We start from the raw sequence: 11,605 nt of genomic DNA, 5'->3' as shown, positions 1-11,605 counted from the left end.
TTTCTTTCTTTCTTTCTTTCTTTCTTTCTTTCTTTCTTTCTTTCTTTCTTTCTTTCTTTCTTTTCTTTTCTTTTCTTTTCTTTTCTTTTTTTTGAGACAGATTTCTCTGTGTAGCCTTGGGTGTCCTGGATTTGCTCTGCAGACCAGGCTGGCCTTGAACTCACAGAAATCCACCAGACTCTGCATCCCATGGTGCTGGGATCACAGGCGCATGCCACCATACCTGGCTGGATACTCTTTAAATTCCTCAAGCTGTATGTTATTAGGTTGTACATTTGAATTTTTAACTTCTTGTGACTTCCTTATTGAGCCATTGGTTCTAGAGTTTTAAATTTATTGTGTTTTGTATTTTCTAGTTTAGCCAGTGTGATTAGAAAATATTTAAGCCTCAAGATTTGTCAAGGCTTGCTTTGCCTCCTCATTTGTTACTGAGATAACAGTTCATCTCTACTGTTAAGCCTTCTTGTTCCTCATCTTCTGTCTAGTGTTAAGTGGAATAAGTCCTCTACTACTTACTGTTAAGCTATTTCTCCTTTTTCTCTTTTTGTTTACTTCACATTTTGGTTCCTAATGTATGGCACAGGTATTTTGGCTTTCCTTGGTAACAGCCCCATTTACCATAACGTTCTTTCTTGCATTTTTTTAAAACTGGTTTTGTCTGATATTAGGGTAGCCACTTAGTTACTACTCATGGAATACCTTTTCCTTTTTTCACTTTCTAAGAGCTTAAATATAATTTGGTTGGAGATTTATGTACTTAGAAGTCAGTTGTTACTATAGAAAGATATTATTTACCTTTTTTCCTTCTTGGTATGTTTCCTTTTTTTTTTTTTTTTTAAACCCTTCTATGTTTTTTTTAAATTGATAATTAGGAAGGTCTCTTGCTTGTATGCATGCATATGCCTATGAGGAACAGAAGTTTCAGTTGTTTATTTTCTTTTATATAAATTAGTATTTTCTTTGTTGGTTCTGTTATATGAAACAGAACAGCTGTACCAATCTGCTGTAAACTTAAATATAAATTACATCACAAAAATACTACCTTATACTGCCTCCCCTTTGTTACTGATGCCATAAATGACTTGTTTTTATTTATTGGTATAGTCATTAGCAGATTTATAGTTTCTCAATGTTTTTGTTTTTAATATGTCTTTGTGTATTGAAGTTAATGTCTAGGGTCCTTTTCATTTCAGTTTAAAGAACTCTTGTGTTTGCTTAGTGAGAAATGTCTCACTTCTTTTTGAAGGACAGTTTTGGCAGATATAGTATTCTAATTTTACTGGGGTTTTTCTCACTTTGTAGCCCAATCTGGCTTTGAACTCACCGTGCTGGAATTACACAATGTATATACAGCTGACAGAACCTTAAATATAGCTTCGAGCAGTCTGGCTTTGAAGAGTTTCTGTGGAAAAGGCTGTTGTGGGTCCCCATACATGATGAGTTACTTTGATATATTTATTTTCACTTTCAAGATTCTCTATTTGCCTTTGGTTTTGACAGCTTGAAGACTGTGTTGGCTTACAGGTATAGTCTCTAGGCTTATTCTAGTTGCAATTTATTTCTTCTTTAAGTTCTTCGTCCCTTTCTCTCTTTCGTGATTCCATAATGTATATGTGGCCCCACTTGATATTTTATAAGCTATACTGTTCTTTTTGTGTTCTACTTTTGACTTGGTAATTTGAAATGACCTGTCTTGAGATTTGCTGGTTGTATCTTTGGGCCAGCTGGAGTATGCTTTTGAAACTTTACTGATACCCCCACCAGTTCAGTCAGTGTATTCTTATTTTCATTTTCTTCTTATATTTTTTTTCTGAGTTTTTTTTATTTGACTCTCCATATATTTTTGCTCACTGAATATATTTAAGAAAGTTACTTTTAAACCAAAGAAAACCAAAGGTCAGATTTTCTTCTTTCTTTCCTTTTGTGTCTTGTTCATGGAGATCAATTTTGGTGTTTGTAAGGGGCTCTGCTTCTCTGTTAATTTGCCTTGTGATCTTTTTGTTGAAATTTTGGTATTTGGAAAAAAAATCTCTCCCACTATTTGTAGGCAGGCTTGTGAAGGGAGACCTCTATTCATTAGCATTGTGGCCTACAGGCTCAGGCTCCTCCTTGTCTGCAAACTTGTCTGGGCTTTGCTTCCAGTTTACCAGTATATATAGCTACTTGGAAATTTTCCTTAACTTTTGAGTTTTATTCCTGTTTATGCTTGGAGCCTTAGCTGTTCTAGTATCTTGCTCTGCTCGAAATCTCTGAGCCATGGGTGCCTAGAGGTGTATAATCCTCCTGCATGACACCATTGCTTTGTTTACAGTACTAAAGCACTGTTGCTATCAGTCAGGCAGGCAAGACCAAACCAGATCCTTGGACAGTCTTCAGACAAGTATGGTATTTCCAGTAGCTACCACTCTTGACTGGCCACATAGAGAGAGGAACCAACAACTGGGCCATCCCCTGTACACTGCACTGTGCAGTGGAGGTACTGAGGCAAATACGAACTAAAATGTTGCTGTTGGGTGGGGTTTTCTGTTGCTTAGGTGTTCCTGTAGCTTACCCAGGGGCTCTGCTCTCAGTTATTTTGGTTCCTGTATTGTTTATTCGGTTTTGTGGTATGCTATCTTGCTGACATACACATGTTCAGAATTATTTGGAATTATCAATTGCTAGGTTGACATTTGAGAACATTACTCTGATAAAGACATCTGTTACAGGTATCTATGAATGCTTTACTGGCTTTTCTTGTTTGTCTGTCGGAAGGGTTGTTGTCAGTACCACTGTTCACACTTTGGAGTTGTATGTTTGTGTTTAATTGCATTCATTCAGGCTTAACATGGGCAAAAGACTATTTCAATAAAAATTCTCTACTTCAGTGTTCTGTAAAATAAGTTTGTGATGTGGATAATATATAGTGCTCTTTAATGAGTCTATCAACTGTGTACCTTTTCCAAGATCTGAGGTGGGGAAAAGGCCTAGGACACTTTTTCTTTTTTAGACACTGTCAAGGGAATTAACTTTGCCTAATAGAAGACTTGATTCTTATTTTATTTTTATTTCTAGTTATTATCCAAAGTGAAGATAGGTGCTGTTTTAATCAATGTTCTATTGCAGTGAAGAGACACCATGACCACAGCAACTCGTAAAAGAAAAGCATTTAATTGGGGCTTGCTTACAGTTTTAGGAGCTTTATTGGTCCATTGTCATCAGAGCAGCATGCAGGCAGACATGATGCTGGAGAAGTAGCTGACTGCCGGACTGGCAGGCACAAGGAAGAAAAGAGTGCCACTAGGCACTTGGCTTGGGCTTCTGAGCCCCCAAAGCCTTCTTTCCAGTGACACTTCCTCCAAGAAGGCCACACCTAATGCCTCTCAAGTAGTGCTATTCCGTAATGAATGAGCCTTTGGGGGTCATTCTTAATGCATGCACCTGTGGTTGTTTGAATAAGTATCCAGAGTATTGCTGCTGATTTATCATAATAATAATAATAACAACAACAACAACAACCCCCCCCCAACAATTGGTTGAAAAATTAGTAAGAATTATTCATATCATACCATGGACCAGTAAGCTATTTTAGCAATGAGAGCAAGAGACATAAAAACATTATTGAAAATTAATAAGGTAGAGAGCAACACGCAGATGCCAGAGGAACCAGAATGCTGCTAAGACAAAAGCAAGAAATAAGAGTAAGTTATGGTCTGCCCAGAATGGAAGCTAGCTGCAGAACTTGGTGGAGTTGAGTGATCAGCAGTGGGAATAGATAATAGATAGACTTCATGGATGGCATTAATAGAGACCGTTCATTATTAACAGAGCCATTGTGTTTCTCTCCATAGAATTCTTTGGATTGCGCTCCGTAGAAGTTCCTCCCCGACTTGGGTTCCTGAACTATGAAACTTGACTATATGGGCTACGGAGTAGTTTCTCTCAATAAATAATTATATGGACAATAAGTCTTTGCTTGGTTATTATTATTAATTGAGGGCCTCAAAAAACTGACATCTATCATTCTTATGACTCTAGGTGAATATTATAAAGGCAACTCCTTCCTCAGCTTTGGTCTCCTGGAGTACATAACAAATAGCTGTACTCCTGGTTTTGGTGTTCCATTCCTATCAGTAAAATCTGTCTTTGCAGGAGGCAGAGGTAGGTTGGTCTCTGTGAACCCTGAGTTGGAGGCATACTGAGTTCTAGTCAGCCTGGAACACACGGTGAGATGCCAACTCTTTAAAGAAAATCTGTCCTTCCACTCTTTGGTAGTATTGCTGTCACCACAAAGAATAGGTAATTGACATGCTGTTAGAATAATTGCTTTTATTAATGAGCAAACAATATGTATGAGGAATGGGAATATGTGTCTAATCCAGAAAAAACAAAACAAAACCAAACATTTAACTAGTACTGAGTAATGTCTTATAGTCACTTTTATTTTATGCAAACCCAGTGTTTTCTTTTTTTCTTTTGGTGTTACAGACATTGAACCCAGGGCCTTGTGCATCCTGGGTAAGAGCTTTATTACTGTGATGTATCCAGTATATAAAATTAAAAAGCAAATTTGATCTGCAGTTATTCTTAGTCTGTTTAACTTGTATAAGACTCCGTGAGTTTAGCTATATTAAAATAAGAAACCAGAAAATAAAAAAAGCTGTGCTTAGTGGCACACGCCTTTAATCCTAGCACTTGCGGGAGGGAGAGGCAGGTGGATCTCTGAGTTCAAAGCCAGCCTGGTTTACAGAATAAGTTCCAGGACAGCTAGGGCTGTTAACACAGAGAAACTGTTTTCTGTCTTGGAAAACAATACAAAACAAACAAACAAACAAACAAAAGTTATCAGTGAAAACCTGCAAAGTAAACACTCAAAACACATGGTCAGTAAGTAATTCAAGAATATCTTTTTTATTATTTATATCATAATCCCTAGCAAGATGTAAAATTACCATACGCCATACAAGAATCAGTACATATTTACATTCTTAATAATTATTCTTGAGGTTGACAAAAATGTTACTTTCCTAAATGAGTAATAAGACTAATTACAGAGATGGTTTTCATATTTGGCTTTAGTTTTCCACGAATGACTTGTTCTTCAGTAATAGTGCTGTAGTAGAGATGTGTGATCTCAACAGAGTTGAAGGTCAGTGGCCTTTGAAATGGCACTGTCTTATTTACTGTCACCCTTCAGTTAAAGGCAACAAGTTATAGGTCTATGCATGAATGATTTGCCTGTGAGACCATAACATAGCGGGTGATTACAGATCTTGCCTTTTCTAGATGTTAGTTAATACTTAGCAGATATTAGGAATTATCTCCATGCTTTATCAAGTAAATTCAGCAGAGAAAACTATCTGGACTGATGTCGTTGTTGGCATTCTTAACTCACCCCCAAACAAACTTATAAGCATTATGTTTTGTTCTTGTTGGAAGACATAAAATGGTACTTTTTAGCTTAGTAAAACAAATTTTCCAAAATATACCTGAGCAGTTAAAAATCTGTTTTATAGATTAGCACAATGCAGGCTTTGAGGGGAATATACATTGTTTTTACTAAAAGAATGAATGGTATTGTAGTTAAGTGAAAAATTTAGCAAGTAAAACAACAAAGAAGTATAGAGGTGGTGGAGTTTAATTTCTGGGTGTGTATTCTAGAGCCTGTCTACATTTTACTATACAGCAGAGCATTAATAGATTGAAATAACAGTGAAAACTTCTGCAAAGGGCATAGAGAAAAAGTTTTCTATGTATGTGAAAAATACAACATATATAGGATTCTGCTGATCATTGTCTTTCTCCCATTTGGGATTTTTGGTTGGATTTGTCTTTTTGCACCGTAACTTTACAAGTGTCGGCCTTGTGTCCGTGTTGAGTGTTAGAAACAACTCTGTTGCACGGCAAAAATCAGACACCTACCTTAAAGGGGGCTCAGGGGAAACCTTTCCTCAGCGCTTTGTTCTTTACCATGGTAAATTTACTAACGAAGACCTGAGCAAAATGTGGGTCAGCCAAATAATGGTATGTTTTCACAGTGGCAGGGGGAGGCTCCACAGCTACCACAGAGCATGCTGTCTGCATGGAAGAGCAGCTGGGGGCCAGGTGGCACGATGTTTTTGCAATGTAGTCCACAAGCCTGTTAAACTGCTGCTCCGACAGTCTCTCCCGGGCACCATCCATCTGGGTTCCAAAAACAAAGGGTTCCTTAATTAGTTGCCAACAAAATTATTCAGGATGTACTTGTCACTATGTCTGTCTCCTAGTTAAGCCATTCTAAGCTAGTCATTCTTCTGAGCTGAAGCAATGCAGCACAGTGTCAGCATATGTAAGTAACCATGTCTTCACAACACTATAGACAACCTCCTTGGAATAAACGGCTCACTGCATACAATTCCCGTGTTTAAAGTTAATCATTCACTATTAACACATCTGTCATACTTTTTACCAAGTAGCCAAGGGACAAAGGAGAAGAACACCTTGTGCTCACATGTGGTCAGTATCCAACTCAGCATCCCAAATAAAAATTACTCTGCTTCCCAGAGCCTCAGCATTTGACAGAGAGCAGACAAGAGGACCTCATTCAAACCAGCGGCTTTGGGCAGACCAGCTTTAAAAACAGCACCCCCTCCCCCGCCATCACCTTTTTGAACTGTAACATTTTCTGTTTTTATAAATACTAGGATTGAAAGCCAGAAAAAATAGAAAAACTGGGCAGAGGAAGGGGAAATTTTTATGGCAAAAAGGGAGGATGCAAACTACATTTATGGTTCATAAAAGTCTGGCTCATCTTCAGTAGAACTCAAGAGAACTGAGATAGATATATTACTTATGTTCTTAAGTGAGACTGAGGAAGCACCCATCAAAGGCACTTAGGTCTATAAATTCTTCCCACCCTGAAGGCCCATAGCTATCTAGTGTGCAAATCAAGTGGAGAATTGGAGAGTTGGCCACTGGTCTGTAGAATTCAGCAGCCACTGACTTTGTAGTGTTTTTTTTTTTTTTTTCCTCTGTCTCTTTTTTTTTTTTTTTTGGTCTTTATATTACCGCAACTCACTCTGAGTCCTTGCCAATATTCAGGTTTAAAAAGAAGAAAAGAAAAAAAAAATTAAATGGGGCCCAGAAAAAAAACAAAATGTAGCTGAAGTATAAAAAGTTGTAAAAAGCTACAGAAAACAGATAGCAAAGAGGCCTGTCAGGGGAGTACTTTAAGGATTGTCCTATAGTCTGGGTCTTATATTTTTCAGCTTGAGAAAGAAAAGGAAAACCCTAAGAGTCACTGACAGATTTGCTGTCACCAGGCACCACCAGGCAAAGGCCAGAGTTCTGATATCATTTGATGGGGCTAGAATTCATCTGGAGAGCTTTGCATATACAAAAAATCTTAATTGTGCCTTCTGAACAGCAGCACAGGAAAGCCCATGTTGTGAAAGGAACCTGGCCAAGGAATAAATTGACCTCCTGACTCATTTTGAGCTTCTCATAGGGGATTTTAATAATGTGCCAGGCATATTAAGCAATTATCCCTAAAAAATGACTGCATTTAACCAAGAAAAGCAATGCTGACTAAAAACAAAACAAAAACAAAAAAACCCCAAAACCTGCCATAATTGAGTATGCTCAATGATGTCATTTACAAATTAATTCCTTCCAAAATTCAAAGGAGTTCTGTTTCTAGCCTCTACGGCGAAAGGGTCCTTTACAGAGCTTGAAGTAATTCTCTTGGTTTTCTGACCAGGCTTTGGGTCTGGATTGTGTTAGGTTCTGATCTGAGCAGGACAACTGGAGAAAACCAGTGCCTCCAACAGCTCTTGCCTCTTAGTGAAAATACGCTCCTGCATCACAGCTCTCAATGAAGGCCTTTCAGAAATGCCCTACAGCTTCAGTTTTCTTCATTGGGGCAGGTTAGGTAGTAGTTATGAGTTGACAGTATGAACAGAACAAAGCAATACTGAGGAAGTACAGTGGCGCTTGATACACTGGTCATTTATTTACTCTGCACAAGACAGGTCTGTGAGTTTGTTTAATGGTTGTCTTGGACGGCTCTGAGTTTCGGCTTCTGTAACAGCCATTCCTTTACTCCTGGACATCATCAGGTTTTGATGCTTCCATCTCTTAGCTTGGTAAGTTCATAGTCTAAACTCTCACAGCTTCTACAGATGCTGATTTGGATCAACACAAAAACAACAGGTCTCAATCCGCTCCCCTGCTACCCTCAAACAAATGCAAATGAGGTTAAGACTTAGATTTCAGTAAAAGATGAATGAATCGCATAGTAGAAGTATGTATGTGCTGACTTAAGGCAAAAAAAAAAAAACAACTGGTCACAGATATTTCTTGGAGCTTAGAGCTTGGACTAAGAACTTGAAGACAATGCCATTTTTTTTTTTTTTTTGTTTTGTTTTGTTTTTTTGTTTTTTGCCAAATCATGTAGCCAGATCACTGCTGCTTTACTGTCAACTGGATCAGAAGATTTCTGGAAGATCTAATGAAGTCAGCCTGGATATCTGACCCCTGTTTATTCCCAGAAAGTCATCAACTGAAAGCAGCAGTGCAGTGTTGTGCCAATAAAGCCGTCCAAGAAGCAAGAGAGATCTTAGGAGATGTTGTGGTTGGCTACTTTCCATCTGCTCAGATAATTCTACACAAATAGTGTTGTGAGGGAGAAAGGGTCCCATATCAGGGGAAATATCATGAAAGAAGGAATTGGGCAGGTTCTGTTGTGTAAACTTGGTTGTTAGTCTTCAATGTCCAGTAAGGACCACCACCATCTCATGGAAAAAACAATTAAAAATTTTTTTAATCAGTAATTCCATCACCTGGGAGGAACATAGGAAGAAAGGAGTTTTCTAGTTGGTTGCATCTGCTTCTTGTAAGTTGGAGTGGAGGAGGCCAGGGCTACTCTGGCAGGGCCCCTTCTGTAAACACTGCATATCTAGAGTGCATCCCCCCAAACCTAAGCTGTTCCCAGGTAGCATCCCTACTTACAGGGCAGTGTCATGTGTGACACCCTCATGGGAAAAGGAAAAACAGTTGCAGAATAAAGCAGGAGAGATGTACCTAAATCTTGGGTTGGGTATAGGTAAAGGAACAGAAGGAAGGGGAAACAATGGCAAAAACCCTACCACTTGTCAGTTTGCAAAAGATTAAGCCTCTTGCCCTTGTCTTGACTTGCACGTGATGCCCCTCATTGATGAAGCAGTCTTTACACCCCGACACTTATAGCCACCCCCATGGTGCACAGTTTAAAGACCTCACGTGCAGTTGCTGGGAATAGCTGCTATTTACTCTGCCCACTACTCCCTTTTAAACTATTGTACTACCATTTTTTCCCTAGTTCCTCAATCTCACAACAGCTGTGTCATATTAGCCTTATTCAGTTTACACTGTAGCTCAGCCCGAGGCTGGGAGTTCCTCCGACCATCTACTTGGCTCATCTCTAAAGGGTTTACATGCGCAGGTAGGTGGGACCTTTCTAGCCCTTTCTGCAATGCCTACCTTGTCTCCTTCACAGTCCTTCCTGATCTTCCTGGTCTCCTAGATCTCGAAGACCAGGGATGAGGCTACATCTTGACATCTTGACTCCCTGAAAACTAGCCCCAGTAATCCTGTGTTTTGAACTGTACCTCTACATCACAGGCTACTCTTGGCTGCTTGAGCTGCACAGTGAGCAGGTTGTTTTGCTTGCTGTCCTGTGCACAGTCGATCTCTGTGATGGGAAAGGCCTGTTGCTGTGTGTCCTCACTGATGCTTACGACAAACAGCACTTCTGATGTTAGCAGCAAGCACCCTTCATGCTCCTGGCCTGAGCCCCTCACCAGAATCACATCCAGGGCCATGTGGACTTCTGGTCTACCTAGAGACTGAAGCATTTTCCTGTTTAAAAAGAAGAAAGTGAGGTCACAACCACGCCTGAGAAACACATACAATAGCTTTCACTCGTTTTCAGTGACTAGAGCATGCCCTGCTCCCAACACATAAAAAAAACCAAACCAAAACCAAAAACACAGCCCTTCCCAAGGGCAAAGTGGACTGTTAACTTAGCTTAATATTACAGTACTTCTGTGTCTACTATAGCTGGCTAAAGAAATGTTAATTGTCAGTTCTCAGGCTGATTCTGATTAGTAGAGTGGCTTCTGAAGAGATTTCAAATCTATGCTTCATTTAGCTGTTTTCTTCCCATTGGAAATAAGCCCCCAGAGGAAGTCCCTCGTTTCCCAGGGAATCTTGATCCTTAAGAAATCCAAGGAGATGGGATAATTTTGTTTATTCTCCTTGGGTTGCCAGGCTGGCCTTGAACTGACAATCCTGCCTTGGCCTCCCACAGCCAGTGGGCTCTCCTACAACCAGTCTGTGGAGCGGAGTTCTCTACCTAGTTTTAAGCTGGAAAGAGCAGCATTTCCACAAAACTGCCCAAGAGGCTAGTGTCAAAAACAGCTGTTCCTTCAGTGTCCCTTGGACACATGTCCAGGGTCTATCAACGAACAGTGTAAATGTAAATAGAGCAAGTGGCTCAAGAGTTTTACCAGACATATTTGACATGGCTGTTTGGAGCTTGGTCAGCCTGTAGATCTCTTGGTTGGTACCGTTGTTTGGGAAGCTGAGAAAGTCCAGCTCCGTGTAAAATCCCTGTGGTAAGAGAAGCAAAGAAGCTGTACTGCTTGTTCTGGAAAGCACTCCTATGCCGCAGTGATGTTATCTTACCGCTCTCCATAAAATGTTACAGATTCAAAAGGGGGTCACCTCTTTAGAAGTGAGTGTGCAGACAGCCACTGAACGCCTGCTGGTGCTGCCTTAGGCTGTACTTAAAGCAGTGCTTTTCAACCTGTGGGTCGCAACCCCTCTGGGGTCAAATGACCCTTTTCACAGGAGTCACCCAAGACCATTGGAAACACAGACACTTACATTACAACTCAACAGTAGTTATAAAGTAGAAATGAAAATAATTATGGTTGGGGGTCACCACAACATGAATTGTATGTATTAAAGGGTCGCCGCATTAGGAAGGTTGAGAACCAGAGGCAGCATAATGTTTCCTGGGAGAACTAGTCATAGAACAGTGTCTTATAGGTCATTTAAAACATGGCTGTTTTAAGTCAGCATTATTGGACTGTGCTGTTTAATATTTCTATATCCAATGAGTGGCTAAAAACAAAACCCAAACCAGCTACATACAAAAGCACATGGTTTGCCTTGATATAGTATTTAAATTTAAATGAGTTAATCCAGCTGTTAAACAAGATTCTGTATACATTTATGAGTGCTCTTGGGGCCTCTGGTTTATTACATGCTTTCCTTGGTACCAAATGAGGGCACCCAGCAGCAGCCACATAAGTCTCCAAAGAGACTCTCCAGATCCAAAGATGGTACAGCATGTGTGCTTTCTGAGGACTTGTAAATGTTTATAAATGAGGGATAGTCATTAGACTAAGAGTTAGTGGTTTGTAAAACCTTCAGTGCGGTAATAAAAGTTTTACAAGAAAGCAAAAAGGCCATGTGAAGCCCTGCTCCGAGATGCTCTTATATAGGGCTAGTTCCTGAGCCTGAGAAGCCTGGGGAGACAGTGCAGGCATTTTATGAAGTAGAATTTGTACCCCATTCAAGTTTCTAGCAAAGAGAACACTTT

At 39.7% G+C, this 11,605-nt stretch overlaps 2 protein-coding genes across 3 annotated transcripts in view; one reads left to right on the top strand and one right to left on the bottom strand.

Annotated features, from left to right (window-relative positions):
- Positions 1-3,947, top strand: part of LOC129686335 (cytochrome c oxidase subunit 6C-2) — a 24,952-nt gene extending 21,005 nt beyond the window's left edge. For both annotated transcript variants that reach the window (XM_055620237.1, XM_055620228.1), the window contains exon 4: positions 3,831-3,947. The gene's annotated coding sequence lies outside the window, so the exon portion shown is untranslated. The remainder of the gene's footprint in view (positions 1-3,830) is intronic.
- Positions 3,948-4,871: 924 nt separating this feature from the next.
- The window catches only part of Vps13b (vacuolar protein sorting 13 homolog B), a 563,330-nt gene continuing 556,596 nt past the window's right edge, over positions 4,872-11,605 (bottom strand). The window contains exons 55-57 of the mRNA XM_055622389.1: positions 10,506-10,608; positions 9,606-9,855; positions 4,872-6,162 (exon numbers count right to left, since the gene is read on the bottom strand). Coding sequence (XP_055478364.1) covers positions 5,914-6,162; positions 9,606-9,855; positions 10,506-10,608 — 602 coding nt within the window. The 3' untranslated portion in view covers positions 4,872-5,913. The remainder of the gene's footprint in view (positions 6,163-9,605; positions 9,856-10,505; positions 10,609-11,605) is intronic.

The sequence above is a fragment of the Psammomys obesus genome, unplaced genomic scaffold (genome assembly GCF_907164565.1).
Source record: "Psammomys obesus unplaced genomic scaffold, mPsaObe1.curated_primary_1811, whole genome shotgun sequence".
Lineage (NCBI taxonomy): Eukaryota > Metazoa > Chordata > Mammalia > Rodentia > Muridae > Psammomys > Psammomys obesus.
Note: the sequence above shows the minus strand (reverse complement) of the source record. Positions and strands in the feature narration are given on the sequence as shown.